At 42.2% G+C, this 18,862-nt stretch overlaps 1 protein-coding gene across 1 annotated transcript; it reads right to left on the reverse strand.

Moving 5' to 3' along the window:
* Positions 1 to 703: 703 nt before the first annotated feature.
* akna (AT-hook transcription factor) lies at positions 704 to 15,383 on the reverse strand. Its single transcript, XM_070850562.1, has 23 exons — positions 14,782 to 15,383; positions 13,690 to 14,431; positions 13,293 to 13,593; positions 12,036 to 12,110; positions 8,481 to 8,637; positions 8,105 to 8,205; positions 7,938 to 7,997; positions 7,732 to 7,850; positions 7,455 to 7,614; positions 6,689 to 6,867; positions 6,336 to 6,500; positions 5,901 to 6,111; positions 5,213 to 5,319; positions 4,728 to 4,981; positions 4,436 to 4,580; positions 3,802 to 3,951; positions 3,478 to 3,623; positions 3,120 to 3,224; positions 2,431 to 2,547; positions 2,171 to 2,266; positions 1,760 to 1,904; positions 772 to 1,317; positions 704 to 739 (listed from the first exon to the last, which is right to left on the reverse strand). Exons 1-22 carry the CDS (start codon positions 15,170 to 15,172, stop codon positions 1,071 to 1,073), a joined length of 4,173 nt encoding a protein of 1,390 aa, XP_070706663.1. The 5' UTR covers positions 15,173 to 15,383; the 3' UTR covers positions 704 to 739; positions 772 to 1,070.
* Positions 15,384 to 18,862: the final 3,479 nt, after the last annotated feature.

Below are 18,862 nucleotides of genomic sequence, written 5' to 3' on the forward strand. Positions count from 1 at the left end.
CCCTAATCAAAAGACCAGGGACACTAAAGGTTAATTTCCATCTTTATTTGGCTCTTTAGGGACACCTGAAAAGACTCCCTGCAAAATATTGAAAAAAAGACATACAGTTTTAGATCTAATGGTACAAAAGTAAAAAGATAAGACGTTAATAAAACAGACTTCACCTAGAAATCCACAGCTCTATGGTATGTTTCAATAATAATTTTATCTGTAAACAGTTTTATTCCTCTGTGTTTACTCCACACAATGCTGCTCAGTTATAATAGATTTGTTTGGCTCATACAGTTAAACCTGCTAGCTTATGATAAAATACTGTACAAAATTCACTCCATAATTTAAAATGTACATACAAAATGACTTAAAACCATTAGCAGGCTAATTATGACGATATCCAGCATCTCAGATCCTCGACGGGCACATGACTCATATTTAAGAGATTGAGTGTGATGAGCCACTGACAGTTTACAAAATAAATCCATGTTGGTCTCTTGCGACTATCTAAAACTGACTCCATCACAACAGGAGCAACGAGTGAGTGCATTCAGAGCACAGCGTGCTACTGTATCAACAAGAAAAAAGTTAATACAAGTAAGATAACACTGATACTTATTTTTTAGATTTCTACAAACTAGAAAAGGTACAAAAACACACAATTCCATGATCAACAAACAGTATAAATTGATAAATAGCTCAAAATAACAGACTATTAAAACTCACCCCACACAGCTGTTTAAGACAGCTCTAACTTCTCATGTTCAATGAAGGATAAACTGATTACTTCATCACATTAAAACTCAATATGATCTACAGTATTACATCACTTTACAAAGTGTAACAGCAACATCTTCTGAAATAATTTGCCTGCTAAAGAAAGTCATTCATGTTTGGCCACCTGAGACTTAAATATGCATCACAACAGTTTTTTCCCCAAATCAAGGAACCATAAAAAGCTAGGGAGAAGAGATGGATTTTAGATTTCTTTTTTTTTTATTGGTCCTGCGTCCAGCTGAACTGATGCTGGTGTGAAACTAACGTTGCTTATTCTAAGCTGCCTGTGAACCGAGTTCAGACTAGTAGCTGCAGGACTGAGTCAGCAGCTCCTGGTACTGCAGACCAGTAGCCAGAGAACGAGCCATGTGTCCAGAGGTGTGCTTCATGTGCCGAGCTGCTCTGATGGCTCTGTTCAGAGAACCATCCACGGACTTGTCAGCGGACAGGGAGCGCCTTGTCCTCCCCTTCATCTCACTGCGACCTCTGACCCTTGACGATGTGCCAGTGCTGTTGCTAGGAGACATGTAGAGGGGCGATGAGTACAATCTGTAGAGAGGTTGACGACAAGAATAATTTGAATGACTGTCCAGGGAAACTCAGCATCGTTACTCGTGCACCTAATTTTTGTAATGTAACAGAGACTCAGCTTCTGCAGACATTAAATTTACTGAGTGATTTTTTTTTTGTTTTTGCCAAAAGTGTTATAACCCATTCTTTTGTCACATTCTCTTGTGTCAACAAGGAACAAGTCTGTCTGATGTCTGCTATACTAACATAGTTATTTAATACAAAATGTTTTTTTGTGTTCTAACTGCAAACAAATACACCATGATGATTTCTAAATACTGTATGTACTAGACTGTAATCGTCACTTAATGACAGATCCAATGCAAGAGATTTCATTAAGACAGGAGAGTGGCCAGTGGATGAAATCAACCTAATGGGCATATGATCACGTGTCGTGTGTGGCCAGAGGCAGATAACTTACAGGAGTGGTGGTGGACACACTGGCATGCACTGAAGGAGTGCAGGTTGAGCTGCAGCTGCACAATATCTGATCTTCGCCACTCTGTCAGGGGACTCCGCTGGTCGGTAGCTTGTGTGTGGAGGGGAGTCTGAGACTCTGCGACAGTCTGTTAATCACAGACGAGGCCAGGAGCTCCATTAATATGTCAGATAATTACACTCATTTCATTTACTGCAGACTGAACTGATCCATGTGCTGAGCACAGTGACAGTGCAGAGCTTTGTGCTGCTGATGCTAACCAAGAAACTCTGAGAGGTGTGAACAGTTATCTCTAAATACCCTAGGTATTTAATCAGTAAGCATTCAAAACTCAACGCTCTGTTAACAGTGTGTCTGAAAGCACCACAGCTTTGATCATGTGCTCTCTCTAACCTGACTCGCTGCTTCTGTATGGTTCAGGGCATCCACAGAGAGGGCAGTGACGACAGTAAGAGGAGCGAGTCAGCTCTCTGTTGCCACCAACTGACCCTAACAGCAAAAAACAAACACAAGTGGGATGAACAAAAACTTGAAGCAGAACAGTAAATGCAATGCTGGTTTCAGACAAACAAAAAAAACAATGGATTTTACCCTGTTTGGGTAAGCCAAGTAATAACAATGTGTAGAAGGACAGGTGATAGGAGACTCCTTACTTTCAGATCGGCCTCGTTGACGTAACAAACACTGAGGACAAAGAGGAGCTTGACGACGTCTGCTGTCAGGTTCATCTGCTGTGTCACACGGTTGCTCAGACACACCAGGATGTTGTGCTGCAACATACATGCAAATGCACTCACCAGCGGAGTAGACACAATGTGTTCTAGGCACTTTGTGAAGTCATAGCTACATGTGTTCATGTCAAGATGGACACAAAGACTCACATTTCGGTCTGTGTATCTAATATATATTGTCTCACGTTTCAGGAGAATGTTTAAAGTTGATGAGGGGACATAAAGGCTTATGAGCAATATTAGAAGCTCTGTTCATACAGTATGTTAGGTTGGGAAGCAGTGTGGTAGTTTCTGCTCAATGTAGCAACGTGTCCTCGCAAGGAGTTAGAAAAGAAAAACATTGCATTACAAAGACGTTGAATGAATTCCTCTCTGTCATCAGATAACTTGCCATTACTGTGGTCTAAATTTAGTGCTCAGTCACATGTATTTCTGCTCTGAACTGTACCAACAAGTCACTGTTGAGTAGAGAACCTAAGTACAGACTGCAGGTTCTTTAACAACGACACTGTCAAACATGTCTGTCAGCTAAAACGTAGACTGCATGGGTTTCTGTTTGCAAGGAGGAAGTTAAAGATTCAAAATGTCAGGCGTTGAAAGGCAGTTCTTACTGGGGTGTGTTCTGCTGCGGACAGTATTTCTATCTGGTGCTGCAGCCGGTGTCTGAGTACATCTGGACACCAGAGGTTGAGGCTGGGGTGTAGAGGGTTCTGAACCTGTCATTGAAAACAAAATGAATTGAATAATATGCTATATTATTCAAATCACATGCTTTCGTAGGATCAGTGTGCTTGCTCATGTACATATATGTTTAGGTTCCTGAGTTCTATTTTCTTTGGATCAAATCCCAACTATGACTAAATGTAATGCATTTAGGGCTGACGTTTGTTTATTTACCATTTCTTTCTCTGAAGAACATACAGAACGCATATGGTAGTTTAAGTGTAGTGTAAATTCAGATCAACTTACAGGTGTCAGGTTGTAGTTTTAGTTTTTGTCTGTGTGCAGAAGGTGGTCTTTTCCTGGTTGTTCGTCTCAGTGGGGACTCCTCAACCCTGTCAGCTACCCGTCTGTCTCTTCTTCCCCTGCTGACATCAGTCCATCGCTCCCCAGACCTAAGCAATTGGAGAAAACCAGATTCTGTTGTGTACTCCCAACATCACTGAGAATGAGGGCATGCTCTCTGTGATTCCTCGAGATTTAAATAGAGGTTGATTTTGGGAAAAAAAAATGAATGCGAAAATAAATTATGACAGGTGGACTGTGTGGTTATCCTGGAGGATAAAAACCAACCTTACACGAGGTGTAGAGGTGTTGTGGTGAGTGTACTTCTGAGCTGTAGGAGCTGCTCTCAGAGTGCTCAAAGGTGTTTTATTTCTCAGACAGCTTTCTAGTCTCTCCCTCAGTCGGGTCACCTCAGCCTGGAGCATCTGGATTGCATCGCTAATAAACGCACACAAAAGCCGTTAAGTCACACAAAACAGTCCAGTTGGAGGTCATATATGCGTTTAGTGAATATGTTTTGTTTTTTCACCACCACACGTATCCAAGGTCAAACAGTGGTGAAGCCCTATCATGTGACCACTGAGGTGCTGCATGGTGAAACCGTTTCAATGACCAAACTGCCAGGTGACTTGTAAAGTATTTATGCAGGCGTCAGTCCAAACGTACGTGCACACGTATACACACACTCAAGGGCCATGCAACACCACACCATGCAGGAAACAATACAGAGTACCTCCTATATGCAACCACATTAAATAGCAGCCGATTCTGTAATGAAATACAAAGAAGAGTAAGATGGCTGAACCATCTGGGTGGCTTGATGTAGGAAGGTGGAGATCATCCAGGAGTCTCTGCAGGGAGGCATAAACCTGGCCTTGTTTGTACTGCTATCACCATTGCAGCTGCTGCTGCACACACTCACTTGCGATTCACCACTTGACTGGAGCTCAGTGCTGTGAGGGAATCTCTATGGTGGTACTGTGCAGTGGGGGAGGAGCTTGAGCTGTTGGGGGGGCTGATGGACTCTCTGTACTGGTTGCTCTGTCCGCCCTCCGACGCACTGTGAGCTGCAGAGACGAGAGGAAGGAAAAAGACTAATGGTGAATGATAACACAGTAAGAGAATAAAAAGACAACAGGCAATGATTTTATAGATTTTCTTTTTATTCCTAGGCTGGTCTTTTAAATGTTGATAGACAGAACGTCTAGACTCACTGCTGTCACTCTCCAGCCCAAACTCACTGGTCCCACTGTCAGCCCTGGTGTGGTCCGTCTGATTGGCCCAGCGCCGCGGAGAGTTGGAGAAGGTGCATCTCCTCTGTCTGGGTCTCCTCGGCTGCTCAGGGAGCTGAGAGGCCCCTCTGGGCTCCACAGCTGTGCAACGGTGTGACGGTGAGGAAGCAGGAGATGATGCCGACACTGTGCCTGCCTGAGGCTTCCCTGGGTTCCCGTCCTGAGGCACTGAAACACTGTCAAACCATGGAAGAATATTCAAACATGCAAAGACAGAAAACACAAAAAGACATCAGAAATGGACTGAGGGACAGACATTGAAAACAGTCATAAAAGAAACAATTATGGGCTTTAGAGTTTTGGATCCCAAATCAATATGCTCTCTATGTCGGGGCTGGCACAAGAGGTCAAATTTATGGTGCAGTTAATTTGTGTGGAGGCATAGAAGTGGTGTTGTTCTTCCTTACCTCTCTGAGGCCCTCTGGTGGAGAGGACTGGCAGCTGCTGCAGGAGTCACACGGCTGCTCTCTGAACCAACAAACCCACTGTCTGTCTCTGGGGAGATGATCCCATCCTGGCCAGCACAACACAGAACAAAGATTATGCAAACGTATTTGTCATACTAGACTGCTTTCATTGTGGAATCAACACAGTATATCTTTGCAAAAATAAGGTTTTATTTATCAATAAATCTGTGATATTTCAATTGATAGCTGCATTTCTGCCGTTTTCTAAATACATTGGTTTCAACAAGGAGTTGCTAAGCACATATCAGCTTTTTCACAATCATGAGATTACTTAAGTAAGTGTACATGACTGCTTGTCAGCTGATTGTCTAGTGGCTTAAAAGGTATCTGTGAGATCAATATTTCTGATTTTAAAACAACTTAATTTGAAAGGAAGGATTACCAATTTACCAATTACCAATTTTTAATTTCTTAAACCTACATAGGGGCAATCATGTTTTGTAATTTCAATGTTTGTCATCTTCCTTACAGTCTCTAAGCTCACAACACAGACACACACACACATTTACTAGTGAACAATAACTAGTTGTGATGGGCTACATGATGAGTCTGACAGAAGCTGATAGTAAAACTTTTTGAGCCCTTCACTCACACTTAACATCTGATCATGTTCACAGTGTAAACTGACCTGTGAAAGCACTCTGCTGCTCCCAGCTTGGAGTTTGGAGTTCCTCCCCTCCAATGCTGTGATCTCTCCCAGACTGCTCAGACTGCTGCTGTAGGACTTGCCCACCTTTAAGCTCCTTCTGCTGCTGGGAGGATGACCGGGGGGTGTGGTGGACCTGCTGGTCTGCTGTTTGCTGGTGTGAACAGGAGGAGGATCCTGATGGTCTGGCTTCCTGTCAGAGAGGTACAGAGAATTCAGTCCAATGGGGATTAGCTTCTCCTCAAGAATACCTATCTATAGGTGTGTTTTTTAGTTTAGGAGAAGGGTGACTGAAATAGTATTACTTTGCTATTCAGGATGTAGGACACATTTTACACACACCAATGCCTCAGAGCTGCCCAGTACATGAACAGATATCACTGTGCATTAAGCTACAGTCCAACTCTGAAGACAAACCTCTGGGGAGGACTTCTCTGGTTTTCCAGGATTCCAGTTTCTTCACCCTCTCCCTCTTTCTCCATTTCCCCATGCTGCATGTCAGCTCTTAGGGCAGCAGAAAGGGGAGCTCCATCCCTCTCAGTATGGTCTAAAAGTTTCGGAAGCTCCTTGAAACTTTGGTAGCTAACCAGAAGGAGGAAAATCATTCATGGTGAAATAATAAGCAGTACTCTACTGAAAGTCCATGTTTAGCTTCTTACAGTGCAGAAGAATCAAAAGCATTTGTGGTGAGAATATTTGCTTCTTAACAAAGAAATCTGCCACAGCAGAGATACTGACTTATAACTTTAAAACACAAAATCAACACTCACTGATCCATTAGTTTGGTAAACTCTTGTTCAACATGTTTGTGTTTGCCACGAGGTTTGAGGTAGAGAGAATTTAGAGTTTCTTCATCCTCCATCTCTTCGTCATCACTCTCATCACTGGCTGAGCTCACCTCCACTGCTGCCGCCTCACCTGGATCAGCCAGCAAAGGCACAGGTGGGCTCTGGAAGGAGATGAAGTTAGCTCATTTTGAAAGAAAAAAAAAAAAAAAAAAGATGAGGCCGCATTTCTGTCCTGTCATTTCATAGCAGGAGTGTATTCTCAGTGAACCAACACACGTCAACTTATGTGAAATGCAAGTTGGCTGGCAGCTAATTTTTGTTGAGTTTAATTAGTCTCAGGAGACAAGCAACTATGTTAGAATCAGTGTGCAGAAGAAACACGCTTTAGCATAACACCGTTATCTTCCAGTGAACCAACTTTTTACAGACCAGGCAACAAATGACACCAGATAACAGACTTCCACAAGAACTAAGATCAAACATTTTTGCTTGATGTAGCATTAAATGATTAAGTGATTACAAAAATGTTGAAGATTAATTTTCTGTTGATCAACTAGTTGATGAATCGTTCCAGCATTAAGCAGTTTTTCTAAAGTCCATGATAAAAACAAGACATGGCATAATGTTTTACAAAAGGATTTTCTCTATTTGTAACATTTACAAATACACATCCTCTCCAACATATCTCATCATCATGTAAAGTGATGCAGAGTGCATTAATAACGACAGAGCTGTTTGATGGTGGTACCTGTGGGTGAGTCAGAGTTACTCTCCCATCAGAGGGGGAGGGATGAGGAGGTGGAGAGGGAGGAGCATCACAGGTGGGCTGCTGCTGTCGCATCTGTTCCACCTGCTCCTTGAGCTCGTCCATTCGGAGACCGCACTGAAAGATCAGCCCCTCCAGCTCCCTGATACGTACACATGCATTCACACACACACCAACAACAGCAGCAGAAACAACTGAGTGCACATCAGTACCTCATAAAATGTTATCTATAGTGTATCTTCTTGGACATCACTCTCACCGTTCAGGGTCAAAGTGGCTGATTTCTGCCCCTTGCTGCTGCAGGAGTCTGTGCTCATCCCTTATTAACAAGTAGCCTCTTTCTAAGGAGTCGAGCCCGTCGGCGAGCCGTGAGAGACCCTGAGGAGGAACATGAGCCCATTAGATTGAGATATATAAGGTGGACATTAAAAATAATTATTTTGGTTGTTGTTGAGTTGTTCTTACCTGCACCTGTTCAAAATGTTTGAGTTTTTTGCTCTTTAGGAGATCATCAAAGGTCCGCAGCTGAATGAAAAACACCAAAACTTTTATCTATGATTGCTCTAAGTCACCTCATCCAGCAAATCTGTAAGGGTTTCCATCACAGTTAACAATTTTAATAGGTCATTTACCTGCTGGAGGAACTTGTTGGCCTGACTGTAGAGGATCGTGGCTAGCTGCTGTCCCACCTGAGGCTCTGGGCTTCTTGTGGAGGGACAGGGAGATGAACTTCCTGGTCATTTGACAGACAGGTGCAGAGGAAAGAAGACTTACATGATGCAAGTTTTACCCAATGATGCAACGTTAGTGGCAGCTGAATGATAGATGAAAGCCATGTTTACATATGCAGAGTGCGTTGCTAAAAAGTTTAGGTGACAATATTTAATTGTAGAGCAATAAATCAGAAGAGCGGTGTGACTTGGATTGATGAGGTAAAGCTGATTCATTGACTTATATGAAATAATGAGTCTGACAGAAAAGTGATAAATATTGATAGGATGAGCATACTCTGATGAACGCTGTGTCCGTTTGGATGAAGAAAGGCTGAGTCGATCGCTGCCCTCTGGGCCTGAGGAAAATCCAGTGTCATGATCCTTGAGGCTCCCTGGTTCAGTCCTGACTGCACCAAGTGGCCGGGCTTTGGAGGGTCAGAGTACAGGTGCACCTGGCAGACAGATGAAAAATAAAAGCCATCTCATGATATACGTTATCCATTATTATTGGCTTGTCTGCTTAAATCACAACTTCTAATTTAATCTAGTGATATATTGGCACAACTTTTTCCTTTCAGTAAGAACAGTGATATAAGTGACATCATAAAGCACCTTAGGACAATAGAAGGCACCTTATCCACACTGCCTTGGCCCATCTGGACATCGGAAGAGGTAATACTGTTAGCATGCTGTGTTAAAATGCTGTTTGTGAACTATAGCTTAGCTTTTAACATTCTCATCCCCTCCAGATTCGGCATGAAGCTTGACCTACACCCGGGCAGCCAAACCTCACCATCACACAGGAGTCTCCCAAGAATATGTCCTTAGCCCTCTGCTGTACTCCCTGTACATACAACTGTGTGGCTACGTCGGCCTCCTCCACTGGCACAGCTGTGGTGGGCCTGATTTCTGATAACAAAGACAGGACCTACCTAGAGGAAGTACCTGGAAACTTGGTGCAATGTGAATGTCAGCAAAGCTAAGGAGCTGAAAGCTGATCAACTAAAGCATCCAGACAGAGAACATCACGGTCTGGTTTGGAACAGCACCAAGAAGCATGTAAACTCTTAGCCCTATAAGACAAACCAGGAGCTGCAGGAGGATGATAAAAGACCTAAACCACCAAACAACAGACTCTATCTGCACCTAATTTGTAATCCATAATTCACCCATCTGCCCTACTACTGTACTGTCCATCACCATTGCAAATATATATGATTAATTTCTCTGAACCTCAATACTGTCTAGATCTTATTATCGCACTGCTTGATTTCTCTGAAATCTATACGCAACATTAAAAAAATCATGCTGGTTATAGTATTTCATTGTTAAACCATTTCATCCAAACTACTGTGTTTGTCAGTTTGTTAGATTTGTGCTGGAGGTAGGCACGTAAGAATTTCACTGCATGTTGTACTGTGTATGGTTATGTATGTGACAATAAAACTTTGATTTGATTTGAAGACAATTCAAAACTCACTTGTTCAGGAAACATTATTCTACAAACGAGACTTAAGGCCAGTGCAACACATTTGATACTGGTGACGAGAACGCCTGATATAACGTGATATAAAATAGAGATTGGATTCAGTTGGATTTTCTAAACACACAGAAAGACGACACCCCCCTCTAGTGTCCTAAAGTTGTATGGTTTCATTTTCTGTCTTCAGTGTTTAGAAATTGCTAAAGCCACAACATAAAACAGGTCATTTCAGCGCAGAAAAGACTAACTGCATCTGAACTGGACTGTGTGATATTGGGGTTAAACACCTACACAAGGTGGTCACCCCTCCCCCTCCTGTCAACATATACACAATTAATGGAAATGAGAATGAAAGGACCTCTCCCGTCCCCCACCCCCTCCTCGATGAGCCCTCTAAGCAGTGAATCATAATGACCTTAGATTGACCTCAACAGTCCCTTTTAAAAGACACACACCAGCACGCATGCGCGCGCACACACGCACACGCACGCGCACGCGCACGCGCACGCACACGCACACGCACACGCACACACACACGCACACACACACGCACACACACACACACACACACACACACACACACACACAGTGGAGCTTGTATAAAAGCCCATGGGCTGTACCTCACCCAGTAAGCCACTTTGTTGTTTTCCCCCCCTAATATTACTTTTAGGTTGTTTCGACATTTATTAAACAGGTAAGAGTCGATACACTGAAAAAATGGGCCAGAAAGATAGAATGAACTAAATTAAGACCATAAATCAGACTGGAATCCATCATGTCTCTGATAAACTAGGTGCACGCTGAGCCACAAAAACAAACTAAAGGATTGTGACAATCCTTAATCAACGTCTAACAAGATGATGCATTTCCTTGTTGTTTGAACTAATTAATCATGATTCACACAATGTGAAAAAATAAGGACAACCTCTTCCTTTGAAAAATAATCTGACAATAAATGTTAGTGTAAAGCCTCTCCTCCTACCCCGCCTGTGTGATGCTGTACGTGCAGAGGGAGGGGGAGACAGATGGTGGCTTGGTGTTGTGGTGAGGGAGATGGAGGAGAGGCAGCGAGCTCAGTAAGCTGATTTTAATTGGTGCCGATTGTGGAGCCCTGCTGCTCCTACAGAAATGGGCCAATAATTATTTAAAGGAGCTACTTCACAACACTTCAGCACTCCTCCCTAATTTCTTCCTTATCCCACTTTTCTGAGATTTCTAATCACCTGTCTGTGGTGTGCTGACGATATCTGGGCTGTTAGAGCTCTGTAGGTCTGTCCTGTACAAATGGACTTATAAATAAAAGCACATCAAGCTAAACCAAAGATAAATCTGAAATAAAGAAATTGCCATCTGTGGCCTCATTTTATAAACCTCCCTTTTTCATTACAATCTCCCAATAATTAATATCATATCTAGATGCTAGAACCCCTTTAATGATTCCAGTGCTTGCTGAAAGTATCTTGACAACACTGCATATAAAAGGCACAGAATATTACTGCGAAATGCCTAATGTCATATTGTGAGACCGCAGAGGAACCATAACAACAATGTTGTCGATAGATGGAAAATGTTTGAGCTACCAAATGACTGCAGCAGACAAATAACCAAGGAATGTTACTGAATGCTAAAATTGTACTGACCACTTTTGGGGAAAAAAAAAGCACACACACACACACACACACACACACACACACAAAGGGACAACTGTCATTAGCTGAAAGAGTTTGGTCACACGGGAACCTTCTTATAGTTTCAGTCATTTCACATGGATTGTGGCCTTGTGTTTCCTGGGCTATGGATTTTATTCTGCTCTTATTCAGACTTCTGTTTGTGCCCTATATTATACACACACTCCCTGAGTGCCTCCTGTCCTCAGATATTACTGTCCAGACCTTAGATGAGCCTCCACTTCTCCACACAGTGTCTCGAGCTGTTCTGTCTTTTTGTGCAGCCTGTGTTTGCACAGAAAACAGCAGCTATGTATGATGCCTCTTACAGAAAGACATGAAATGGATAATTTAATCTTAAATTGTAGACTACAACATGGAGGGGGGGACATTTCAAACACTTGGTTTACATGACTCTTAATACTGAATTTCACTGCTGTTCATTCATTTAAAGAAAACTCATTATCAAAGAAGTGCGGGTGGTATTTCTGTTACACATTTAGATGTGCTATCTGTGTTGTGGTAATTAACTGAATAAGGCTTGAGAGGAAAAGACCACTTTGAAGGGTTTTTTTATAATGTTGAGGTATTTTAGCGCAAATAAATCAGTATGGCACTGATATGTACTGTTTTTAAAACCCTGCAGTACTGCACATCATTAAATAGTGATAAATTATAGCCTGATTTCTAGATTAATTACCTTGGCTCCCAGACGGAGACGATCAATAGTGTTCTTCGCTTCCGCATGCTTAGTCAGCAGTCTGTTGTAGTCCTCCTGCAGTAAGAGGTACAGGGAGATGAAGGAAGAGGAAGAGGAAGAGAAGAAAAGAGTGCAAAAGAAGTGTGTAAGTATTCTTTCTGTAACAGATAAGCAGAGCAGAGTTAATGCACTGACTCTCTATTATCAAACCAACACTACTGTGAATATGGCATGGGAGTAGAGCGGTAGCCAAACTTAAATCAATTAGGTGATGTAAAGGGAGAAATACTAGCTGGGGACTAGAATGTATTAAATATTTATTAAAATATTTACATTTAAATATTTATCTTAAAAAAGCAAGACCTGTCTATCCTGGAAGAATAATTCAAACATTTTTGCTATATTACAGTATCACTGCTGTCTCAAGATCAGTGGTCTGTAGGCCTTATTCCACTGCAGTGTTTCAATCAAAACCTCTGTTGTAAAAACATGCGTGAAGCTTTGCAATTGCCTCGGTGCAGTAGACTGATTAACAAAGAATAAAAACATAACGCTGGAAAATGGGCCAAAACACACATGGGCAGGGTTATATCAACAGAGCACAAAGGGTACTCAATGGAAACCAGATTATTGTAGTTACTGTTTCTGGTTGATGTTCCCACTTAAACATTTCAATGAAAACAGGCACCAGAATCAAGAAAGTCGAATCTTTGTTGTCCTTTTTGGTACCATATAGTAATCTAAATCTCTTCAGTATGCACAGTCATGGCCGTACCCACCATAGAGGCCACCGGACCTTAGTATTTTTCCAAGTTGTGATAAAAGTTGTGAAATAACAGGCCGAAAAACCTAATTTGGCGAAGCAAAGACAATTTACAATCGACTTGCTCGTCTGATCACCATTATTGCTTGTGAAGTGGACGATCTTGTCATCTTGTCAACAAAAACAAAAAAAACAGCTGAATCCATGTGAAGCGTGACACACGTTACTAGAGAATGTTACTGGTGGTTCAGCACAATTCATCCCATTAAAACATCATCTGACCAATAGCTCCTGTGCGGCCGTGCTAAGTCAAACAGTGGCAGAGGCTGGTAACTTTTACATATAAATCTCAGTGACCCAGTGTTTACTTTCTTCACCGAGACAGAAGACAATGAGAAGACTTTGTCAATCAAAGCTCAGCTCTGGAAAGGGAAGAGAAAGGGGAAAAGAGGAGGAGACTGGGAGGAAAGCGCTACATAAATGTAGCATTTTACCTGCAGTTGTTCAAGCAGTGAGGTGGCCTGCTGGCGGCATCTGAACTCCTGAGGCACAATGGAGTTGGGGGCACTGGTTGGTGTTCTGTGAGAGTCTGATGGGGCAGGAGATCCATCAGTGGTGTTCAGTAGGATTTCTTTCACAATGTCAGCAGGTGATTTAAAAACTAAGGGGGACTCCGGTGACAGGGCCTCCCTCTTGGTAGAGCGTCTGCTCTCAGGGGGCTTGTAACCTTTGGGGAAATGGACTCTGGCCTCCACCTTGGAGAAATCTGGCGTGTGGTAACTCAGAGGCCCTTTTCTGGAAATTCAACAAAATTCATGGTTAGAGCCTGTTATGAAAAAACTACAATTATGATGTATGAAAACTGGTACAAATAAGTGGAATGTATCTCACCTGGGTTCATCCACTTCAGCAGCATTACTCCTGGCCCTGGGTGTCCTCGGCTCTCTGTCAGGTCTTACCGTCTGATGATTAAATTTTAATGCGTCTGTCCGGACTGTGCTGAAGGAACGAGTCTTTGAAGATGTAGCTTTGGGAGAGAGCTGCCTCGTCTTCCTTGGTGAGGGAGTGGGCTGCTTATGATGCTTATCTGACTTAACTGATCCCTTTAAAGGCGCATTACGTACTCTGCTGTAATGATTTGACACAACTTCTTCAGAAAACATGGACACTGGCTGGAGTAAAGTTCTCAGCTTTTTCTCAGGATGACCAGGACTAGGCCTGAGGCTTGTGTGACTCCTGTGGGATTCTGGAGGACTTTCTGTGAAGCTTATTTCTGGAAAAGTTTCCACTTCAATCCCCGGAGCAGCAGCCATTTCCTCGGCAGTGAAGTGGAGAAGGTGGGGCAAAGTGGGGGCTCTGACTTGTGAGGCAGGCTGGGATATTGGGCAGTGATGACTGGAGACTCCATTGGAAATGCAGCTCTCACCCAAGGCACTTATAGTCTCAAGCTGTCCTGATGTACCAGTGTGTTCCTTTTTCTTTCTCTTCCTGACTTCCTCTCCATGTTTCTCCTCCTCTGTTGTGTCAATGCATTTGTCCCTCTCAGGCAGGCACCTTATTCCCTGATCTTCATTCCTCTGCCCCACCTCCTCATCCACCCTCCACGCTTTTAAGCTTCCCATCAAGTCATCACCTGCCAGAGACACGGAGAGACAGAGGAATGAGAAGACTGGTTTAAAGATAGCATACTCACAGCATGAATTGTCTTCCACAATAAAACAGTTGCCTCATCTCGCTTTCAAGGACAAAATTCAAAGAACTTTACTATATTGTCCAAGCAATATATGAATATTGAGAAAAGTCTCCCTGCACTTAAAAACATGTCTTACTTCACTGTGAAGAATGATATGTTATTATTAACTTTTTAGACACTTTATAGTAAAGGTAATTTGTAGTTACAGAGCTTAATGATGCAAAAGGAGTGGTACTTTCTTTTTAAGTGTGTTAATACTGGAACTAGAACATTAAAACGTGAAGACTCACATGGTGACAGTATCTGTGCATCCTCTCCTAGTGATTCAGTGTGGAACAGATGTTCACTCAGGCTATTACTCAGTTCCTCAGGTGGTGTATCCCTCTCACGCCCACCAAAGTCCGTCTCTTCTGCAGTGAAGGTTCCAGGGTATAAGTTTAGATTACATTCAGCATCTGCCTCCCCACTCGGTTTCCCCAACTCCACATCTTCCAGTGCTTCAGACAGTCCAATGATGCCATTCTCATCCATCTGGCTAACAAAGTCATCGTCTTTCTCTGTCTGCTCTTCATCCTCATCCTCCCACACATCCTCAGATATTACAGAACTGGAAGGTGAGGTGCGGGCCGGGGCAGCGGTCCAGAAAAGAACCCCTGCTGTGGTGTTTTTTCTGGTCTCCATTCACCTTTCTGCCAATTGTTGCCTCCTTCGGGTGTCGGCAGACTGACCTCAGTTACTATCTCAGCCAGGCACAGGAACCCTCTGCATCCTGTCTTGATGATCTGGTTCTTCAGTGAGCTCCACTGTCACAGCCATGGCTCCAGAGGTTTACAGACTGCAGGTCATGTCAGTGAGCTAGTAACAGTCCAGAGGTACAGCTGAGGAAAACTTAGCGGTCAGTCTTAACGAAGAGGAGATCCCTTTAGAGGCAGTTCCTGAAAGATGAAATAGCACCAGCTGTTTAGTATCATTTAAACATTTAACTGACAAAAACATGAACAAGTTAATAAGAAAATAACAGAGCATAATCAAACTAAAGTACACCCAACAAGTATCACATTTACATTGTACAACAATCTCACAGAATAACAGAACTCTACAAAACAAAAACTGAAATGATTAGTGAGTTAATCAAGCATCTGAAAACAATCAGCGCGAATATTTGTTGGTTTTCTTCATCACTTATTGATCATTATTAGTTGCAGCCCTACAATAGACTAAAGAAACTAGCTGCAGGATATTTATGATATGGATATCTAATTCCTATGAGAGAAAATCACAATGTTTGGCTTGTTTTAGAGATGAGCAGGCTGTCATTTCTGACTTTTAAAAAGAGGCAATGGCAGACTAATGGAGGGATTCAAGGGTCGAGGGAGTCATCATCAGTCTGTCTTTCTACTCACACACAGCTGTTGGCCTCTGTAAACAAGCATGTGCACTCCATACATCAGTTCTTAACTATGCGTCCCACTGCACACACTGCATCTCTCATAAATAGTGTGTGTATCATTCTCCAGCAGGAGACTGCTGCTGTGTAAAGTCCTAAGGGGCCGATAAACAGGATTAAAAGCTGTCATAAGGAAAGGCAATTATTTCAAACAAAAAGCCAATGCCAGGCGTAGCAATCAAAGCGCCAAATATCAACTTAGTCATCTTGTAGTTATAAAAACCAAAACTAATTCACAGGAAATTGTGTTAGTGCTTTCATTTTTCAAGACAGGTTGAAGCCTGGCCCATTAAAAACACATCCATTTCATTTAGAAGCATTTAGGTCAGCTGTTCCCCTCAACCATGGCTCCAATCCCATTTACAGAGAAGTATTCACTGAGAACCCACATCGTGCTGACGTAGGTGCAGGTGTCAAGGCAGAGCTGTGGAAGTGGACCAGGTGGGCTGGGGGCTTAAATCCTGATATTATCAGAGGGTTTGAACTTTGTATATATTTTCCGTGAGACGTTAAATGATTCATTACAGATGTCAGATTGCTGTGCTACCAGCTAGAGGCTGTGATTTCAAAGTACTGGGTTACTGATCCAGTCAAAGCTTTTTTTATTTAATTTACGTGCTGTTGTTTTCAGCAGTGAGTTTGTTTCACTGTGGCTTTTTATTTTGTAGTAGTTCTCAAATTATTTCTCAATTAATTGAAAAGTCAATTGCTAACTTGTTAATCATTGTAAGCTGTCTTTGGGTTGTTCAACAGTTGCCAGGAAAAGACGGCCTCAGGGAAATAGTGACTTTCTGTCATTTTATAGACCAACAACTAACTTTAAAAAATAGGATTAATGGATCATGGATGAAAGCATTATTATAAAGAATTATGTAAGAAAAATGTGCACTACATGAGCCAACAAATGTATTTTAATGCTTCCTGTGCACATTCAGATGGGTTGTTTTACTCATCATGCACTTGGGCTTGGTAGCGGTGTGTCACATTTTGTCTGACATCTTGTGGGAGGTGCAGCACTTAAGGACATGTTTCCAAGGAGGCATAAACTATGTGTTAGTCAACACAACAGATAATTAACAAACTAATTTTTCATGTGCAATAATTATTTATTTTTCATTTCCCCTTACTCAACAACCATATCAATATGCTGCACACCGTGTGCGTGTACATAGTGTACATATTTACAATATATATTTTTCTACTTGCTGCTGTAACGTGAATTTCCCCCAATGGAGGATCAATAAAGTCCATCTCATCTCTCATCTCTCATTTTATTGCCCCCTTCTAAGATCCCGTGCTACCAGGTTGCACCACCGTGCATGTATGCTTCTTTATTATAGACAAGCATATCACATGAAACAGAGCCAGGATTAGACTGCTAGTCCACAATGCCAAATCTAGTCCCCCAAGTATTTCCCTTGAGCTGCAGCGCTCACTATGGCAACTCCACAACATGAGCACGAGCTGCGCTTTTCAGCGTCTGCACTAAAACATCTCTGACAAGTGTGAATGTTCTGTGTTACAGCTACACTGGCAGTGCCTCGCAGCGCTCCAAAGAGGAACATCACCTCATTCAGAAATGTAAACATGTTTTCACTCTCTGAAAAGCCACATAACTTATGTCATCAAACGACTTCTAATCACAGACCTCAACAAGAAACATTATCAGGAAAATTTGCTGTCGACTTAATGAGAGGAAATTGGCCTTTAAAAAGGCAGAAAGTAAAATAAGTTCTGTACAGCAGCACTAAGACTCTCATTAACAAAAGTGGTCAACATGCGCCTTTGCTTCCTCCACCAACATACCAGATTACCCCAGAAGATTATTAGCCTGGTGCTTCTTACAGCATCTCCTATTTTACACACACACACACACACACATCAGGACAGTGTGTATTTTGCTCAGGCACACATCAGACACACTGCTGTATCCACAGACACTTGTTTTGATTGTGCCAGAAACAAACACAAGGCTCAGTGTGTAGGACTGTCAGACCTCTCTCTACAACCCTTTCACACACAAATAAGCAGTGAGTCTCCGTGCTGGCCAACATGGCAAACTCACCGTGCATTTAAAGCAGACCACAAGGAATGAGAGCGCACAGCTCAGCGAACAAACAGCTTGAGAGGTATGTTTAGAAAAACAACAACTTCAGAATACAAAGAGTTGGAGCTCACAGTGTCATTTTGACGTTAGTTATTCATTTCCCTCTGACTCACAATGAGGAGCATAGCCCTGCCAGGAAGCAAGCATGACAGTATGTGCAGAAAGGTGAAAAGTAACTGTATTACAATTTGAAGATAATTGTACTTGGGTGTCTTGATTTTATGCAGCACAATATATTAGTGTACTTATTAAGAACTTACCCATAAAACTGAAGACGAGCTTATAAAATGAGATTTGTTAGCATCAGTTTATAAATTTGTCAATATGAGCTCCACCTCAACCAGCTATAACACTGAAAATACTTTCTTTTTTTTTTTTTTTTAAATGTCTGTAGCACTATGTACCAAAGACTGGCAATTAATGTCAGATCTGTACTTTTTCTGATGCTTAGATTAGACAGGGCCTGATACAGCTGCTAGAAAAACATGGCTATAAAATCTACCTGTGTCAGTATGTTGCTGAGATAGCTTTTAAAGTTTTGGTAGTTGTGCCAAAACTCAGGTATTGTATCTACACTATTTACTCAAACAACTTTATACATTCAGCCTTTTTCACAGGAGACATTTTGACTTGTAGTACGAAGAGCAGACATTAGTGCTGCTAATAATGTTAACAACGGCTGTGTTCTATTCACGTGTCCCATTAAGCTACGACAAACCACCTACTTCAATTTTGGGTGGTTTCATGTTTCGGCCTCACTTACAGACATGTTAAGCATACTGTACAGTATGTGTGGGCAAAGGTAGGACTGGCCACA

Source organism: Pempheris klunzingeri, chromosome 19, assembly GCF_042242105.1.
Source record: "Pempheris klunzingeri isolate RE-2024b chromosome 19, fPemKlu1.hap1, whole genome shotgun sequence".
Taxonomy (NCBI): Eukaryota; Metazoa; Chordata; class Actinopteri; order Acropomatiformes; family Pempheridae; genus Pempheris; species Pempheris klunzingeri.

Excerpts from the sequence above, each read along its gene's own strand:
- akna (XM_070850562.1), bottom strand. The coding sequence starts at position 15,172 with ATGGAGACCAGAAAAAACACCACAGCAGGGGTTCTTTTCTGGACCGCT. Across the intron at positions 8,206-8,480 it reads CGGACACAGCGTTCATCAGA|GAAGTTCATCTCCCTGTCCC; the intron begins GTATGCTCATCC and ends TCAAATGACCAG. Across the intron at positions 7,851-7,937 it reads AACATTTTGAACAGGTGCAG|GGTCTCTCACGGCTCGCCGA; the intron begins GTAAGAACAACT and ends GTTCCTCCTCAG.